At 39.3% G+C, this 21,026-nt stretch overlaps 1 protein-coding gene across 5 annotated transcripts in view; it reads right to left on the reverse strand.

Moving 5' to 3' along the window:
• Nucleotides 1-18,987, reverse strand: part of SPIRE1 (spire type actin nucleation factor 1) — an 88,441-nt gene extending 69,454 nt beyond the window's left edge. For all 5 annotated transcript variants that reach the window (XM_072411474.1, XM_072411470.1, XM_072411473.1 and 2 more), the window contains exons 1-2: nt 18,617-18,987; nt 2,181-2,215 (exon numbers count right to left, since the gene is read on the reverse strand). In XM_072411474.1, the coding sequence (XP_072267575.1) occupies nt 2,181-2,215; nt 18,617-18,869 (288 nt within the window). In that variant the 5' untranslated portion in view covers nt 18,870-18,987. The remainder of the gene's footprint in view (nt 1-2,180; nt 2,216-18,616) is intronic.
• Between the last annotated feature and the right edge of the window lie 2,039 nt (nt 18,988-21,026).

Consider the following 21,026-nt stretch of genomic DNA (forward strand, 5'->3'; position numbering starts at 1 on the left):
TTAAGAGTTTATTCCTTTGTAGTAGTGTAATAGTATAATGAATGTGGTGTAACAAGTTAGGCTTGATTCATATTAGCAGCAAAAAACATTTACCCCTTCTGAGTGAGTTCTGCCAACTGCTAGGCACCTAGGATTGGTAACAGGCGGTAAGTGCTAGGCACCTAGGATTGGTAACAGGCGGTAGGTGCTAGGCACCAAGGATTGGTAACAGGCGGTAAGTGCTGGGCCCCTAGGATTGGTAACAGGCGGTAAGTGTTAGGCAGCCAGGATTGGTAACAGGCAGTAAGTGCCTGTTTTTTTCAGAGCTAGCAGTTTTTTAGGCAGCAGTGCTTCCTGGCATGAGGAATGGACAAATGTAACCTTACTGCCGGTGTGAATTCAGCTCAAAAACAGTGTTAAAACAAAAAAACACAAATTTTACAATTATATAAAAGGGGAAGTCACTCTTTTATATATTGGTAAAAACGTGGAGATGCTTTAGTAGCATCATGCATGTGATGGAGACAAGACAGCCAGTGTCCCCCTCTCATCTCTGTCCATTTTCTATATAAAAAAAAAATGTCTGAAGTTTATCCACAGTGTGTAATGTCATCGGCAGCGCACTGTGATAGCTATGTGTGTTCAAACCTTTAGATCTCCTAAACTGTTAGTTGTATTGACTTGACTTTTTTAGGGTACACGTAGAGGCATAGGAAACTGAAACTGTAGGTGCAAGTGGGGGACACTTGTGATTAAACCTTTCTAAAATGTAATTAGTATGGCATTATGAGAACATAAATCTCTACCTAGCAAAGTTTGCTGCTCTGTTACACATATCTGCCTGCATGTTACCTCAAACCCCAATTTTTCTAGAATTAAGAGGTGCGGGGAAACAAAAATATAGGTGGAAGTGGAAGACACTTGTGGCTATCACCTTTCTTCATCATGGCATCATTACAACATTAAAAAACTGTCCTTTTAAAATGCACTTCCTTGTTACACATGACTGTAATCTTCCAGTATCTGAACCCCATTAAACGTTAGTGGGCAGAGTTTATGTTCTAATGATGCCATAGTGATGAAGTTTTAGGGGATGTTAGTCACAGATGTTCCCCACTTGTAGCTACATTTGTGGTTTCTTACACCTCCCCATTCCAGGTAAATTGAAGTTCAAAATGTTCGTAAAGTGGACAGGAATGTGTACCAGGGCAGGGAGGCCCATTTTGATGGGCAGAGTGTTTTATGTTCTAATGATGCTGTAGTAATGAGTATGGATTTGTGACAGGTAGGTATATATTTAGGGGGCTCCACCCCAATGCTCCTTGCTATGTTAGCTGCCCTGGGGTCCCCGAATTGCATTTTCAATTTAGGACTCCTAGTTGCACTTTTCTCTGAAACAGCAACCCCATTGTTCAATTATCATACCTTTTTACATTGTGACCCCATATCTTGAAATTCTTTCAAGCTGAAATTGTAATAACTAGTATCTATGAGGGTCCCCTGTGCACCTCGAAAATTACAAGTCATTATGACATACAGTTTAGGAGATATGGAGGTTTTGTACACAGAGAGCTGTGAGGATGCAGAACGACATTCAGACTTCACACACAGCTCTAGCAGTGGACACATTTCACCGGCAGCTTTTTTTTTTTACAAAATCCGAGCTCGTGCTAAGAGATGGGGGCGGGGCTGCCTGTGTCTCATTCACATGAAGGCTGAACTGTGTGCTCACCTCTCATCGCAGCAGCAATCTTCTGAATAGATGACAACTGAGCACAGATGGCACAGAGCAGCCTCACTGAGATCCCTGCAGAGGATGGGAGCTGCCGAGGAGAGGTGGGTGGGGGAGGCACAGCAGCCGGGTGGAGCAACCGGCTAAAAACCTCTGGGGAGAACTATGTACACACTACCACTATTCATACCCTACATACATATTAAGTATATTAGTTTTAGTAAGGTAAACATAAATATACTTTTAGTTCTCACATTTGCCCTACCATCCAATAAACCCAAAATATTGCACATTTCTCAAAAAGTCTAAAGCACCACTAATCAGCTCCTTTATTTTAAATGGCACTGCACTCAGTGAAGTCACAAATATACCCAAGTACAACACAGACAGCAATGCAGACTACAACAAAGGTGTGCTGCTCATTGCCATAAACATGATGAGAGCAGAATGTTGAAGAAATATTTCTCACCTCTGTTTCTGTACATCTGGAGTCACTTGACTCATCTGGAAGAAAAAAAAGGAAAACAAACTTAGACATACATAAAACAATAGTAAATTACTGAACAATAGTCAAATACAGAAAAGATATAAGGCCTTGCTCAATCATGTACAAATGTATGAATTATAAACATATTTACTACAAGTTTTAACATTTTGACATGTACAGCCATTATTGTTAATCACTAGGTTACGTGCACTCAGATGCTGCTACACACAAAAATGGTTGCAGCTACTACGGTAGTAAAGCAATTATATGTGAATTGGGCCTTAAAGGGCCTTCACCAGGGGAATCAATGCATGTGAATATTTAAAGCATGCAAACTAATCCATTTCTTCCCAAGTGGCAGTGCTGGGCAGAGATGAAATCCTTTGCCCGGTCTAAGCTCCAAGTCAAGACACAAGGAGTCCTCCACTCCCTACAGTGGGTGAACACAGCAGGGGGGAGGGATGTGTAGTAAAACAGCTCCAGCACACCAGCATTAAATAGATTACCTACACATTCAAGGTTTTTACTGTTCATCTGGCATTATTGAAAGGCCTGTAAAAGCTCATAAAAAAATCAAAACTTAAATGTATCAGAATATGGTAATATATCCCAGATCACTTTTATGTAAACACAATGTGCTTATATAACTATTATACTAAAATAATAAAACAACTGGAGAACAAAAAAAATGTATAATTTTGTTGGTTTCAACAGTCATAGAATTTTTAATAGATTAAAATAGACACATTGGCCACACAAAAGGCAATAAAAACCTGACAGGTATATTATATTACCATAAGGAACAAAATGCCTTTATTTACACTTTACATTCTGTTCTTTTGTATTTTGATAAAAGAGGTTCTTGCAATGACCCAAACTTTTTCCTGCACTATGACTATTACATTGTCAAAGGCTCTGACTTTCTTCACACAGAAAACACATTGATCCATCGTAGGAGCAGCCGTCTTGTTTGACCAGCCATGTATGTCAGGAATAAGTGAAGTAAATGGACTCATCTGACATAATCACTAAGCATGAATGACATAACAAATTGTTCTCCTTGACAACATTTATTGATGTTGGACCGCAAAGCTTAAGCCACTCTTTAATTTTGCTGAATAACACAATGATGATGTATTTTAAAGAATTGAAGTATCGATGTGGAAATCTAATCTAAAGGTACCCAAAGCACACCTGGAATGATGACATAAAGCAACACCCAGATCTATTTTTACAAACATAACTCTAGGGGCCTCCATACACATCAGAGATCATTCACAGCCGCCACAATCTGACACATCAAGGATGGACACAATATACAAATTGTTCTATTTAGTCTGATGGGGAGGAGTGGAAGTGGCAAACTACAAACCCATCTGACCAGCCTATCAACCCAAAAACAGAAAAGTAGTCCCATTACTACAAGCCTGCAAGTCTTCCGAGTGTCCTCAACTGGACTAATATGGCCAGATAGGGAAAATTTCACCTGATTGTGGGAACCTTTAAAGAAGATGTAAAACATAAAGACTTATTGAGACAGGTAGCATTTCACCACTTAAAATAAACCTAAATGCGAAGAGACTGCCAAGTGCTCTCATTCTTGAAATCAAGGAGTGCCAATAAAATTCTTTTTTTTGTGGGCATTTAAAATGTACATTACACTTACATAATAATATTATTCTAAAATATACTTACAGTTGTATGTAAAATACTATTATAATTTTTTCATAAATACATAAACTAGATTAAAAGGTTTTCTTTTATCATTATTCTAAAGTTTAGCTTTACCAACAAAAAAGTAAATAAATAAAAACAAGAAAGGCAATAACCAACAGAAAATAAATAGAAAATCAGGCTTCAATTTCCCTGATAAGGAAGAGGAAATAATAACATCCTCTCCCAGGTTATGTCATCAGGTCTGGAGTTATGAATAAACCCATTAATTAAGGGTGAGTAAAGGAGATTTAGCAAGCGTGAACATTGCAAACCTTCTCTATTATAGCCAGGCTATTAAACAGACAAAGACACTAATCAAACATATAACAGAGACTTGTAAAATACAGATTCTTCACTTCTATTAGTGCATCAGTCTCATCAAAGTAGTAAATTGGCCTTGATCTTTTATTGTCTCTTTGATGAGGGCGGTGGAAGCTACACAATATATTTTACTCCACACCTACTAACAAATACATAGCTATTCTGATAATCATATTAAATCTGTAATGAGGTTATTAACACGGTATTTGACAACACCTAATAAGCCTGTAGGCTGTCTTTCTTTTCACTCATGGATATTGCATACCTCCGAGGTGATGGCAGCATGTAACAATGAAATATTCTCAGGAACTTTTAGGATAGCATATATGAAATTATTGCTGACTGTTGCAAACATACTCAATAGCTGAGCAAGGGTTGAGCTGGGCAGTTTCCCCAGAGGGGCATAACTAGAGGGGTATGACAAATGCTTCTGTCTGTTGGAAGGGATTGTAACACCTGAGGTTTATAGGTTGTTATTGCGCAGACAGGATTTTCCATTTTCTAGAAAATCTCTGCACCAGTCCCATACATTCCCCTTTCTGCATAGTGTTATTCTTTCATCCATATATTTATTCCTGGATTATCACAGTTCTTCCCACAATAAAATACCTTGTAACATGCACATCCAGCTACATATGGTTCTTTGGTGTAATTGTTCAGTAACCAGGGCTTCAACAACCATTACACATTCACAGAATAAAGATGACCGCACTAAAGAAGAAGGCCCACCTACATTTTCCAGACACCTCTTCAATGACCTATACTTAGTGGGTAAAAAAACTTCCTGTAAATGGTTACAAATATACTTCTGCTTTCTGTTGGAACTACTTAGGCAAGTCTGGAGTCACTGACTTTCAGGGAAGATTCCGTGGAACACAAAGCAGCCAAAATTTTTGTATTGGGCTAAAACATATTAGATTACATTTTGTTCGCTCTGTACTGCTAAGGACTTTGTCCAGAAGGACAGTAAAGTCACACCCAGTGATGCAGAAAACAGGGGTGCCAATAGTAAAATTCAAATTTTTTTTTTACCGCCTAAATTTTCGAAGGGGTAGGGGCCCAGAAAAGATAACATGACTTTCCTTTATAGTAAAAGGTCCGCTTTAATAAGGCGTGTAATATTTCTCTATGTTAATGCAAATTTTTTCTTGCATTGCAGTATTGCATACAGTAAGGAAGGCCTAATATGTTGTGTGTGCCCACATTGTGATTCATCCTTTTCTTAGTCACCCGTTTCCTGCACTTTCATCTTCTCCTGGTCTTCTTCCAGCATTGGAGGATTGGATTGGAGTCAGGATGATGAAACTGCTGGGTGCCTGATTATTGCAAAACTGAACATAGAGCTGAGAATACGCGACTTAGCGTATACTAAAAAAAAGCATACAGAAGTCACCAAGCTAATGTACATTTCACATACATACGTATTTCTGTACTTTGAATAGAGAATGTTATAAAACAATACAAAAAAAAAAAAAAACAAAACTACTCAAAAAGAGAGTAGGCACAAAAATATTCCATTAGGATAGGTATACATGCCAGATCATTGTCACCCAAGGTGAGGGATTGTGATAGTCTCCAGGTAAAATCGAGTTTATGGAGCCTGGTGTTGTTTTGCGATATGCCATGGCATTTCGCTAAACCACCAACTGGGGATTGTCTGTCTCCAGCTGTTTTTAGTACATAGTTCTTTAAAGGTATAAACCTCGGGAAATATTCATATATTCTAAAGTGGTACAAAACATTTTTTCTGCTAAGCATAGCCTTGGTTTCTAAGTACTCCCACTGCCATCAGTAAACATCACTGCTCTCTGTGTTGTATCCTAGGCATTAATTACAAATTGCAGGCTTCTATACATGGGCATTGAAGATCAGTTAGGGTGATTTTGCTTTATTTTATCCATCCATATAGATCAGTTTAAATATGCAGTAAAAGAATGGTAAGTTGTTAAATTTATCTCATACATTCATGTACATTCTTCTTTATAAAATTACAAACAATAGGGTTTGCAGTTTACAAGTCCATTTTCCTTGTAGCCTTTTATAAAGATAGAGACTAAATAAGATCATCAGGTTGATGTAATAAAATGTGATAATGTGAGCCAGTTATTCACTGGTTTGTACATGCTTCTGGAGAACAAAAAGTTTACAAGGATATCAATGAGTCAGATGTTACTAATTTAGTAATAAAATGTTCTGATGATCTAATAACATAAGTGTTTTCTTGTTTTCTACAGCATATAAATGTTTTATTTTTGTATATTTTAAGGCAGCTGCCATCCTGTTGAACCTGGGTATAATCCAACAATACCAATGTAAATACATTTAATTAAAATATACAAGTAACCAATGTGTTTAACCATTTCAAAACACAGAAGCATTGCTCTGTTTCATCAGGTCAACCCTCCCCAATGCAAACACACCAAAAGCACAATACCTGTTGCTACCCAAAATGGCACTGACTTGCTGTATGGCATATGCATGATGCCAGGTTGGGAGGAGGCTATAAACATGGTACTCTGGATTACCAGTGCAATAGAGATGTCAAAAGGACAAAAGGTATTTTGTAACAGTTTACCAATACCTGATACACTAACCTATGTATTGTTTTTCAGCAATCCCACAAATATGGTAAATGTAATTTGTTTTACATTTTGGATAAAAGAAAATAAGTGACATCCTAGTTAAGTTAAAAGCACTGTCTGTCCCCATTGGGAAAATGTACTCCACTACTTCTTCTGACATCATATCACATATAATTATATATTTATACATGATATACATAAGACATAGGCTGTGGCCATATGTGACCATAATTATTGATAAATAATTAAGTGGGCTCAACAATTTTAATTACAACAATTCTATCACGTGTGGCTGGGCACTCAGGGATTTCAAATGACAAGCAGTAATAGCGAACACTTCTTATAATTTCTCATTTAGGAACGTGTGTGCGTGTCTTTTTTATTTATTTATTTTATTTTATTTTTTTTTTGCACACCACTTATTTTTTAGAACAAAGGAGACGGAAGCTTGTCAGTGTCTGTTAACATAGGTTTGGTATTACTATGTGATGACACAGGAGATCAAACACTAAGACATAAATCCTGCTGTTGGTTATGTATTATTGCGTTACAAGAAGATGCATCCTATAATTAAAATTGCACAAACATTATTAAAATCCAAATTATGCAATGCTTTTGTTTATATATTCACCAACTCGTTCCACTGACCAAACTACAAATCATTAAAGAGTAGGATGAAGGTTTAACTTTCTCATATTGTTTAATGTGATGCATTTCACATGTCTATTACTATTTAAATGTATCTTTCATATTGTATCTTGGTTTGCCCATGCTTAAAGCAAAACTAATTCTTCCTATGCTTTTATAGCCAAGAAGACAGCTAAGAAATTTGCACCTGAAATATTTTCCATTACACAGCGCACCACAATGCAAGGTAACATTAATGCTTCATAACAATCCATAGGTGTGAACGGGGCCTAGGAAGATTCTGGACACCTTCTAGAAATGCTGGTTGTCTGGCTGTGTCCACCTGCAATACTCGGCCAGAACAAGCCTACCTTATAAAGTTTCAGAATTCCTTATCTCTATTCTTGTTCCTAGCTAGTGACTTTTGAACTACTGAAGCCAACAGCATCAGCAAGGGAATCAGTGGCAGCCTTCTTATTCGCTCTTCAATGGTTTCCCTTACAACATAAGGGGATCTAATGGGATTTTATATTTCTGCTTACAATGCAATGCAAATTTTGAATGTATGATGGTAATGTGAAATTTACAAGTGGGGTTTTACTTCCATTACTAAATATGAAAATCTGATGTTAGGCTCAATCATGAAAACTGTGAAATAGAAACTTTCCATTCAACTTTTCCAACAAATTATTTGATATGTGATTATTCTCTATCACACAGGTAATGACAGCATTGTGATATATTTAAGCAATAGCAGATTTGGTGAATACATTTAGATTAAACAAATACAAACTATGCAGGTATTCATGGAAGCAATGACATTGTTAGTTAAGGTCTGCACACAATACTGGCCTCAGAAGTGGCACTCATTTCAAACTGAACTCCATACACTGAACCCCATTAGTTTAATTTGGGGGAATGTCCAATTCCTGTTCCAATTAAACCTTACTTTATGGCCTGATCTAATGGGCTGTGGGCTTGTGTGGACTGACTGGTCTGAAATGCTTCTGAGCTTTGAAGGTGAATGTGATCTGCAGCTGACTTCCTTCATCTGGGTTTTCCAAAAGCTCATCGACTCTGCCCCTAAAGATGTGGGATGTAAAGCCCATGGACCTGTAATTCTTGTTCTATAAAGCCATTCACATAATATGACAACCCTAGCCCTGCTCATGGAACATATATTATGTAACTGTAGGTCTGTTCTTTTACATCCATCATGACTCGAAGACCTTTGGGAAATATGACGATTCCAATTCTCATGAGAATGCTCCTTTGCAAAGTTTCCCAGGGGGCTACAGGAAGCAAGAGTGACGTTCATTATCAGTGCCTAGGCATACGGGCTGGCAGGAAGAATCTTCTAGATGTCAGCTAGCAATCTTACATGAGGGTGGGGGCTAATAGACAAATGTTAGCTTAATGTTAGTGCAGTTCTTCTTTAAATGGAAGCAAATGTGGAAACAACACTACAAAGTCTATTGTTCCTCAGCTTGTAAAACAAGCAGCATGGTGGCTCAGTGGTTAGCCATCTGGCCTTTGCAGCGCTAGGTCCCAGGTTCAAATCTCGGCCAGGACACTATCTAAGTTTGCAGGTTCTCCCCGTGTCTGCATGAGTTTTCCTCCCACATCCCAAAAACATGCACTGAGGTTATTTGGCTTCCCCCAAAATTGACCTTAGACTACATTAATGACATATGACCATGGTAGGGACATTAGATTGCGAGCCCCTTTGAGGGACAGTTAGTGACACAACTATGGGACTTTGCACAGCACTGCGTAATATGATGGCACTATAAAAATACTGTGTAATTATAATAATAATAATAACTTCATGGAGCAAATATCCAAAACAGACCAAAGAGGGGTTATATTGGCATATAATTTGAATAACATGGCAGGGAAGGTCATAGAGCCAACTTTACAGACAAAAAAATTTCTGGACACTAAAAATTGAAGAGCCTGCTTCAAAAACCTGGGAAAACACTGGTTTACCTTACAGTACAACAATAGCAAAATTACAAGTTTGCATGAATACAATTACAATGATTTTTTAGCAAGCATCTCAAGGAAAAGACCTATAGGAAGTAGACCTTAACCAAGGCATGGGCAAACTACGGCCCAATGGGAATGTTTCTCCGGCCCTTTGGGTATTCCGTGGCTCGGGAACATGTCCCTGGATCTGAGCCTGCGATGGGAGAGTGGGATGTTCAGAAGTGATGGCATAACCCCATCCACTCTACCATCGACCCGGCCCCTCTGGAAATTTTTTTTTTTCAGATTGTGGCCCCTGACTAAAAAAAAGTTTGCCCACCCCTGCCTTACCCCACTGACCCTGGCTGACTAACAAGACTATTTCCTTCTACAAAGAAAGCAACTAACACCACTGTTAGGGGGGTGTACTGTGATCTCTTGGAAAGGTAATAAATACCTTAAGTGACACGCATAACTTTACATGAATTCATTTACTAGGTCAAAATTATAAAGGATCAACTTTAATTGCCAAACAACACTCCAGAGGAGTGAAAGAAAAATGACTGAAAACAGTATGGGAACAAATCATTTTAAAGCAGAACTATAGAATAAAGAAAAAAAATGACATATAATGATATAAAATGACCAGTCCATATAGACACAATTAGTATTGTGCTATCATAACCAGAACTAAGAACTTCTAAAGCTCCTCTCACTGGTCAGCTGCCACCATGTGACCAATGTGAAATAAGCCTAAAAGAAACATAGTCCCCATATCTATTTACAAAGGTTTTACACACTACACATGAATATACAATGAATAAACACATTTACAGATATTATAGAGTCGCTTAACCCATTTTTTAATTTGGGGTGGTTGGAGATCCAGTAAAGGTTTGGTCAAACTGGACTTCCAGTACATGGTCTATGTGGCCTGCAGCCAAGTCTGTCCCTGTATATAACACAGCCTGTCACTACCAATAACTTAGCATTTTTTGGTACCCCAAGCTTTTCTGTAAGGCATTGGTCACACTAGCTGTAGTTTTACAAGATAAAGAAATGTGTACAGCATTTATTATTATTATTATTATTATTAATATTATAAAAATAATAATAATAATTATTATTATTATTATTATTATTATTATTATTAATAAACAGGATTTTTATAGTGCCAACATATTACGCAGTGTTGTACATTAAATAGGGGTTGCAAATGATAGACAAATAGACAGGGACACAGGAGGAGGAGAGGACTCTGCCCCAAGGAGCTTACAAATTACAATCTTCATTGTGCATTTATTTGCCTGCTTTTTGTACAGTTATTTGAGAGGTTAAAATGCTGGAGGGAAGGATAATCACATTTAAAGCAATAACTGCTCCAGTAAGTGAAATAAACAACTAAAAAAAGGGGTCTACACGGACATGTGCAATGCGTTCTTATTGACTTCCAACGACTACTGTAACCTCCTCCTCTCTGATATTCCAATAACCCGACTCCCATCTCTACAATCTATTATGAATGCTGCAGCCAGACTTACAGTTATTGTCCCCCTTACATATCTGACCTGGTAAAAAAAAAATACTCCTCTAGATGCTCTCTTCGCTCCGAACCTCATTACACGCATGGCCCCAAGACTTCTCTAGAGCTGCCCCGACTCTCTGGAATGGTCTTCCTCGTCCTATTCGTCGGGCTCCTACTTTCCGCTCATTTAAAAAAGCGCTCAAAACCCATTTTTTTCAAACTTGCCTACCCATCTTCTTCTGCTTTTTGAAACCATCACTACTTCCCACACTACATATCTCACATCCTTTGTGTGTGAAATTCCCCCACCTACTAGATTGTAAGCTCTTCGGGGCAGGGTCCTCTCCTCCTGTATCACTGTCTGTATTCGTCTGTCATTTGCAACCCCTATTTAATGTACAGCGCTGCGTAATATATTGTGCTATATAAACCCTATTTATTAATAATAATAATAATAATAATAGCAAAGTGAATACAAGCCATGTAGGAAAAACACACAGGATATTGTTTTTTGCTTGCACCCAGACAAACATGACCGCTGAATGCTAGTTATGAATCGTCTCATTACAATATATGAGAAATTTAAACCTGGGCTTTGGTCTGGCTGTTTACAAGCTTAATAAAATGGCAGATCTAAACGCCATCATAACAAAGGTCCTAAAACAACAGTCATAGGGCAGGAAAACCTTATACCACTGACAGAAATGCTTGCAATATCAGATATTAAAATGCATTTGACTAAACAGAAGCATTACATTTACTGTCAGAATGAAATAACAGAATGAGGTTACCGATCCAAAAATTATTGATAATATTGTCACACTGCCATATTAGATTTTTTCTATAGTTAAAACTTCACAAAAGTTCATAATACATAATGCATCAGGAATTTTCTCTAGTCACTATTCTGTGAACTATTCCATTCAGAAATAAGTGCAATGTTCCTTGAAGTATAATGGCACAGAATTTAAGATTTGGATATGATGGTGAAGGGGTAAACACCAGGGGTGTGGAGTCAATATCAGGACATTTTTGTTGTCTCCCACTGCACAGCCCTGGTTAAAACTTCTGTTTTTTCGGTTTAAATTGCTGTCTGTGTCCCCATTAGTAAGATTAATTTCTCTAATTGTCCTGACTACCAAGATCAAAGAAAAAGAGAAGGGAATTGTTCCAATGGGTTCCTGTGACAACTGTGTAAGGAGGGATTTCCATCACATTGCAAAGATCTATTACTTCCTCCTGAGTCTACCTAACAGAACGTGAGTGAAAATTTCCCCAACGAGACAAAAATGGCCACTTGTCACTGGGTTTAACTCTCAGCTACTCCATTCAATAAAAAAAGCAGTTTTGGCTTGATATATATTTACATTTTTTAATGTATAAATCATTTTGTAAAATCTGTGTTTCATGATACTTCTGATGTAGGTAGCATAAAACAACAGGTTCTATTCTACCTTACATGGGAGGTATCTGTTTTTTTCTTCGATTATGTGCTATACCTCAATACTATTATGACAATCCGGCTGTAAAAAAAAAACAAAAAACGGCCCAGATACATCAGTGGTACCCCGGGGGTACAGGATATGAATGTGCACAGTCACAATACCAGGGTGCCCAATTAGATATATGCCGCCCATTAATACACATGCAGTAAAGTGTGTTAGCTTGTGTATTATAATGCATTCAATAATGCAACCCCTTTTAAAATGATTGGGCTGCCAACAACACCTATTGTGTAAATAAAATTCACAAAGCCCTTTTTAAATGCATTGCACTATTATGTGTTGTGGTGTGCTGCCACACAAGTGTGTTCCCTAAGCACCTTGGTGGTGTAATTTAAAATGAATAGCACTGCAATGTGGCAATGCATGTTAAGCATGTTATGTATGGTACAGATGCACAGATGTAAATGGACCCTAAGGGTTTCAAGACCAGAACTACTTATTAGCTGCCACCTCCTGAAGAAAATAGCTAAAGCATGATTTATTTAGTCATCTCAATACCTCTCCTTGTTATAATATCAATAGTTTGTCCAAAGCTTTTCTTTCTACAATGAGCCAATCACATGTACGTAGATCTTCAAGAAAAGACAAAATTGTCAGTGAATATTGCGGGCATATTCTGCACACACACAAAAGCAGTGGCCCTTGTTTTGTGTCCCTTGGTAGTCAGTGTATTGACGGCTTTGCTGCTCCCTTCCCCTCTTCCAGTCACTGCACAAAGCCTGAATGTTCCCTTACAATTCCCTGAGCACAAACCCCTACTGACAACATCCCTTTCTATGAATGTACACAGGCCGCTATTGTCCGGCCTCCGAAAACAAACTCGGGGATCTGCTGATTCCTAAATATAAATAAATAAACTGCCTAAACGCTGCTATGTTACCAAAACAGTTTGACTGCTGTGCCACCAAACATGTTCTAGCGTCCACAAAGAGCCCTTCATCTTATTTAACCCTGGGGCCGCTCAACATTTACAGCCAATACCATCACACGGCAACCCTGCACAGAAGCCGTTTGCTACTTAAAATGCATGTATAGATTATTTTTAGATGTATAATATTCTTTTAGACCACGTTGATATAAATATTCATATATCACTCTAAGGGCCCATTCAGTTATGTTGCAGGTAAAAGCATGAAAAAGGCAATCCTAATCAATCTGAATGGGCTGCAATGTATATAATAAGGGCCATGCACAATTGTTGGCTCACATCTGTCCTTTAAAGCAGACCTGTGTTCCAAATATTCAATTCTCAAAGGATATAATCCCTTTGAGCTTTCCTATTTGGCCACCTAAGAATGATTCAATGTACCCTAATCTAAAATTCTTTTCTCCTAATTGTTGACATCATTGTTCAGGTGCCAACATGTCACGTATGGGCGTCTTTGTCTGATTCCTGTTCTGTGCCAGCATACCTGTGACCGTGCTCAGGCCAAATATAAAAAGGAAACGCTCTGAATCTTAAAGAACCCACATCACCACACACAGGACATGGCTGCAATATTACCTCCTAAAACTGGTGCCCATGTCTCTAATCCCCCAAGATTAGCGTATATGGAAGCTGGAAAGAGAAGTTATGGTAACACGTCACACAGAGGGAGAAGCCATAGCGGATTATCAGGATTAAACTCAAACAGTTGCAGAATTCAGGAAAAAGAGAAGTGTTAATATCTGCTTTTTAGCATCTATATTCAGTTAAGCTGCAGATGGTATTTTGAGAAGAAAGTCAGCTTTAAGAGGGAAAGTTTGGATATGACCAGCAGTAAGAAATATTACAAGAAAACCCATCAGATACAATATTACCTTTACAGAATACAATATACCTTTATGTCATGATTACAGAGGTATTTAATGTATGAAATAATTTATGCTTCATGGTTTTATAAAACAAGAGATAAAACTTGATGAAAAAATGTTCTTTTCCATGGCATTTAATTCTGAGATTGATATTGTACTTTTCTCAAGCTTAAAACTAGGAAAGCAGCTAAATAATCAGAATAAATACAAATGTCAGACTTATTTTGCCAAAGAAATGATTATCCTTTCCTTTCCCTTTTGATTCAGGCACCCCTGCCTGACAGCACAGCCATGACACATAACTTGACTTTAGGCGTAAAGTTTGATTAGTAGCATGCCTCATCCTGCTAATTGCTTGGTGAACTTTCCTCCTGTTAGCACACATTCACATTTAGTTTAAAACAAAGTATAAACTGGCCTAATTCTGCTCGCATTCCTCTCTTTCACAGGAAAGGACAGGGGTCTGGAGATGTGATGTGATCAGGGATGAAGGAGGAAGTGTTATACATTCCCCAATATACTGAAGTAAAAGGTTTTCAGAGAGCTAAGATGACAAGGAAGTTAGGAGAAACACATAAATACATTCCTTGTGCTGCCTGCTGTCAAGCAAACCTTTTTTTTTTGCGTAATTTACATTTTTTCATAAACACATAACTGCATTCATTTTTGCATTTTGTTCTTCCTGAAGTTCAGATTTAGGCAGATACTGGATCAAATAACATATGAAAAAGAGTAATGGGGGGGGGGGGGGGGTACTTTATACCAACCAATAGCTGGTATTAGTCTATCCTAGTCATTCTCTACCAGAGTTCCATGGAACCCAACGGTTCCTCTAGATGTTTACAGGGGTTCCTTGATTGACCTTTCATCAGATGATGCCTGCCTAATTTTGAAGGTATTCTGAACACCACTTGGCTCATTCAGTGTCCACCAACTTAAGTGGCATTCTTCTCACTGACCCTGGTTTATTAAAGATTACAGAAGATAAGACTTTCATCAGTGAAGCTGGGTGATCCAGCAAACCTGAAATGGATCTGGTCAAGGATTGAAAACATTTGCTAGCAAACAGCAAATTACTTTTAAAAAAGACATTCCAGGTTTGCTGGATCATCCAGCTTTACTGATCAAAGTGTATCCTCTCTAGCCTTGGGGAGTTTTAATAAATCAGGCCCACTGAGTCAATGCACACTTACATTATTAATATTAAAAAGGATTTATATAGCGCCAACATGATACGCAGTGCTGTGACACAGGAGGAGGAGAGGACCCTGCCCTGAAGAGCTGAAGAGCTTACAATCTAGGGTTACATTACAATACGATGAATGTCAGCGTGTAATGCTGCACTATAACGCAGGTACAACATGCAGGATTTTTGCTTGGTTGTTGGGTGTCAGGAAGCACATTCAAATAAATGGGCTGGCTTGACGCAAAGTGCATGCACATGCATTTAATGCAACACCATGATATGCAATGAACACATTTTCTTCATTTAGCAACACTTCTCCATAATAGTTCACTAACCACAATCCATATAATCCAATGTACCCACACATTAGATATCTTTATCATGCTTTACATAGTATACAGGGAGTCTCAGTAGTAGTAGAAGAAGCCTTCCATATCCAAGCTCTCTGAATAGCTACTAAGAATAGCTTTGTATGTCTCTGGCCTAACATTTGACGAAGAAAACCTAACTGTGTACTTAGAGCTTAGTCACAAGAGAGCTGCATAACTCTGCTGATCCTTCTACTTTCCATTATCCACTAACATCCTAAAGAATTGGGTGCGTAGCATATGGAGAATTGAAGATTTCAAGCAAGACCAATGCGAATTGCCATCACTCCCACTGCATTAGCATTAGAACGGACCAATCAGAACACAAGGAATTCCTCTACAAGGCTCAGTACAAACCAATAGATTATTTGCCAACAGTGGACTGAGCAATATTCAGAACAATAATCAATTGATCAGGGGTCCTAAAACACTGCACACTTGTGTACGTGATTCAGATTTTTTTCTGGTTGTGAACATGAGACCACTTGTGAACTTTTCATCATTATTTACCAACACGTCTGACCTATCCACTGATCAGTCTGATTTATCACATCAGTAAAATGGAACAAAACCTAAAAATAAAAACATTGCAAGCAGGCAGGTTATTTAGTGCAGAAGGGACAAGCTATGTCTCACCTGCAATAAAACTTACCTGCCTGTTTGGAATTATTTACCAAAACCCAGCAATCCTCAATCCTTCACCGACCGATACCGACATCCTATACCGGTCCTCTTCCAGGTTCAAGAATTTTGCATCCAGGAATTAATTCATTCCTAATTCATTTATTCTCAAGGTCATACACTGAGCTGTGCATGTTTATATCTCAGGGTACAGCATAGAGAAGTTAGTGAACAGGAGAAAAAGTTTGGATTAGACATTGCCTGTCCCTTCTGCACCAAACAACCTGTCTGCTCACATTTTTTTAATTTTTTAGATTTAGTTCTGCTTTTATAATCATGTCAGCTGCTAAATTCCATTAAAATCTGATTGTTTAGGTAGATTGGATGTGAAAATCTGCCCATGTGTAGAATGTTTAAAGATAAAATCTTCCATTTTTATTACACATTATTTATATAGCGCCATCATATTGCACAGCGCTGTACAAAGTCCATAGTCGTGTCACTAACTGTCCCTCAAGGAGCTCACAATCCAATGTCCCTACCATAGTCATATGTCATTAATGTAGTCTAAGGTCAATTTTTGGGATGTGGGAGGAAACCGGAATACCAGGAGGAAACCCATGCAGACATGGGGAGAATCTGCAAACTCCATGCAGATAGTGTCCTGGCCGGGATTTGAACCTGGGACCTAGGGCTGTAAAGGCCAGAATGCTAACCACTGAGCCACCGCGCCGCCATCTCATTTACCTCCCATAATGGGATGTCAGTGGCATCATAATGTTCTTCTGTTTTCATCTACACAAGGTAAAGCTATGGATTGTGGTGTAAACAGATCAGCATGTTGTACACTAATCCTACATTAAACCCTTTATCTGCTGGACAGAAACAAGACACATTAATGTATTATCTGTGTATGTTGTACAGAACATTTACTGGAGGCTGGGATACTGGAAGGAGGCCGATCACTAACACCCTGTCCATCACAGAACAATAGGCTTGGTATAATAATGACCCCATCCTATTCCACATACACAATCCTCATACTGCCCCCAATGCCACATGCCAATGGACATAACCCGAGCCCACACAACATCGTGTTTATGGGGCACGGCCACCAAACAGAAAGCATTGCAAACAAATAATTCCACTGTGAAGAATACTTCAGTCTAGCCAAGGAAAGAGAAATCCCAATCATTCCAAATCAATATAGATATATCCATCCTCTTTTACTGGAGGAGCTGGGTATGTTTATTATCACTCCACGAGCCTGGAGAATAAATGTTAACACATTCTGCCACATCACCATTAGATTACATGTTGTTTAATAGAGTTTTATGATAGATAAGATAGATCAGTTTGTTAGCCTTTTTGTATCTCAGTGCTGGTGATATTATTATTAAACAGGATTTATATAGCACCAATAAATTATGCAGTGCTGTACTTTAAACAGGGGTAGCAAATGACAGACAGATACAGACAGTGACACAGAAGGAGGAGAGGACCCTGCCCCGAGGAGCTTACAATCTAGTGATCTGCAGCCACTTTATACATAGAGAAGAGCATGACTGTACAATAAGCTTCATCACAGCCACCTCCTGGCATGGGATGGAGTGACAACACATGACAGTAACATGAGTACACTGATACTATGTTGTCACCCTATAACAAGAAGTGACACCCTAATGGCTGGATAACCAGGTGATGTAAATACAATCTGCACATTTTCTTTAATATTATCCTGGGATTTATGTATTTCCCCATGCAGTCTCAGAATATGAATAAGCATTAGCTGGCATGTAAAGGCTGATGATGGGTGGCACATGATGTAGGCAGTCACCCCTTGCCATGGCACTGATGGCAGGGCTTGGCCATGATATTGGATTGTATAGATTGTGTGATTAGCCCCTCAGAGGCAGCACAATGATCATTGTTGTTTTGGGGAGCAGAGGGAGGGCGGCCTGTGATTGGTCAGTCAGGGGGTGTGACAATGGTGGCTGGGGGACCCCATTGGATGGTTGGGAATGAAGAGCTGTGCAGCGATCAGGTGTAATATAGCCCTCCATCAATGCTTTGTGTGCTTGGCTCCCATGTACAATACATCTATATATTATACGTGCAGCCATACTGACCCCGCCATTCCCTGACACTGATCACACACAGCAATGCGGCATAGGTGGGCGATATGCTGGATGAAGACGATCCTACCTGGCCCGGAGCGCTGGCTGACGATGACAGCTCCATCTTTCCGTATGCGGATCTCCGCGGCTCCGGCGATCTTCCCCCGTTTGGCAGCATGTCCGCCCGGCGGCCGCAGAGCTGCACAGCACTGGTAGCACACAGCCCATGCCTGCTCCTCATTGATGGGCTGATTATATAAATCCAATATCTCCTCCAGAGACAGCGAGTCCTGTCCGTCCGCCGGGCTCATCCCACTCTCACCGGCCGGACACTCAGCCATCCCCGATATCAGCGCTGCGATCGGCTCATCCCGCACATCGTCCCGCCTCTCCTGTGCGGGGAATGCGGCAACATCCCCAGCCGCCTGACCAGCCGAGCCTGGAACCCCCTGCTCTGTGACGTCCTATGGAATGCAACGTCACGGCCTGGGCGGGGCCAAACACCTCAGTCTGTCAAGATCATGGACACATGGCATGTGACGCTGGCTGACCGCTGTGACTATGTGTGATCTCCCATTCATGTGATTGGCGGCTCACCGCTGTGTCATCGACCAATAACATCCTGGACATAAGAAAGGACACGTGATCCCTGGCCTGTCACCATGACAACCAGACTGCCTGATCCAGCAAAATTATTTTTATCATTATATGGGGGTGGTGACCAATCTGGGTGCTGATCCCTATTGTAGATCTAAAGACTATAAATCCAATAATACAGAAGTAGAATCCATAAATGAAACAGAGCACCGGCTGGCTTTATTTATATCAGCGTATTACAATAGCAAGTGAGGCATTTCACACAAATGTACTTATTGCCCTTAGCTTTATGACTAAGCACAGTAGTGTGAAATGCGTTAGCGTTCTCGGTGCTGTACAGGTAGTCCTCGGGTTAAGGACATCCGACATAAGGACACCTCCTAGATACAAACGGGCTTCCCTGCTCACTGTGTGCAGGAGGGAAGCTTGAGCGGGCGGTTTGCATGACTTGCAGAAGAAATCTTTTGCTAAACACAGCTCAGGTTGTCGGTGATTTTAGGGGGTGAGCTCCTTCTGCAGCCTCTTGTAACTCTTTATTGACCAAGACAAACTGTGCAGTTGTTTCTTTTTGCATATCAAAGCACAGCTTGTTTCAGAAGGAACAAAATCAGAAGGAATGTTTTGTAATAATTGATCCTAGAATAGGAGGATTACTAAGGGGCACCAAATGTTTTGTGCCTATAGGGCCCAGTGATGAAAATCCTCTAATGTGTTGTCCCCTCTCCAGACCATGCCAGATCAGTCCCATGGGTATCAGTATGACTTTATGAGATGCCAATAGCCTTGTTTAATTCTACAAAAGTGAATTTTAAGAACAGAACACCCAAAAACAAATCAGAACAATCTTTGGGCTTACATGTATGATCTCCAGGCCATTCCCAGCATGCAGCACTGCCGTGCTTATTGTAATAGAACAAGTGTTCAGGTGCTTCTGATGGATGGTTCATTCTCTTCATTCTCTCTCCATTCAGCTCCTGACCATCCGACCAAACCTAACTTTTGTTTTACATAACAGCATTGTTTTTGTGCAATCAACACATAAAATAGAAGTATACTGTCAATAATAATCACACGTCATCTGACACATATGTTCATTTCTCCAGGTTTAATAGTAGTGAATAGAGGTGAGCTGAATAGGAGAAAAGATGGATTAGATGAGAAATCTGACTACTATATTGGAACTACCTTGAGAACTCATTTATTTTCCAGGCCATTGCAATCCCACATGGACACATGCAATACGTGAATGGAACATTACATTTCTGGGAAATAACACACAATATCATTACATTTTTCTTGTGAATTCAATGAGTGTGACCTGCACAAATATTATTCTAAGACATTCTGTCACAAAGCACAACAAAGGGAAAAGCTCTTTTACCAGACAAATTGCCTTGTTCCTGTCCATCAGCTATTTAACTAGTAGTAATGCTGAATGGGTTTAGCTGCACTGCCCTGGAACTAGAATGATATAAGAAGCAATGGCTTCCAAGCAATCAGCTTGTTACCAATATAAAGTTAGTGCTATAAGTAGAAAACAGAATCTGTTTTGAGTCTTTGTTTTTGACAGTTTGGAGAGGGTTAGATCATCATAATTATGATGCTTATAGATTTTTAAACCTTTTATTGTGGGTAGTATTTTGCACATTTACATTCACCCACACTTTTTGTGGGATTTGTGATAGTGATATAGGGGTATAGGCACCATTACCAGTGCCGCGATATGATCTGTAGTACAGGTTGACAATCCTAAATCCAGCCATCGATAATCCGTTTACTTCAGTTTCCCGACATGAATTTTGGATCGCAATTTCAATACAGGGACTGTAGTACACTGTTTGGCCACTAATTTTTTGATGGTGCTGTTCTGCAGAAACAGCTGTTAGGTCTGGCTTACTACA

This window comes from Pyxicephalus adspersus, chromosome 5 (assembly GCF_032062135.1).
Source record: "Pyxicephalus adspersus chromosome 5, UCB_Pads_2.0, whole genome shotgun sequence".
Taxonomy (NCBI): Eukaryota; Metazoa; Chordata; class Amphibia; order Anura; family Pyxicephalidae; genus Pyxicephalus; species Pyxicephalus adspersus.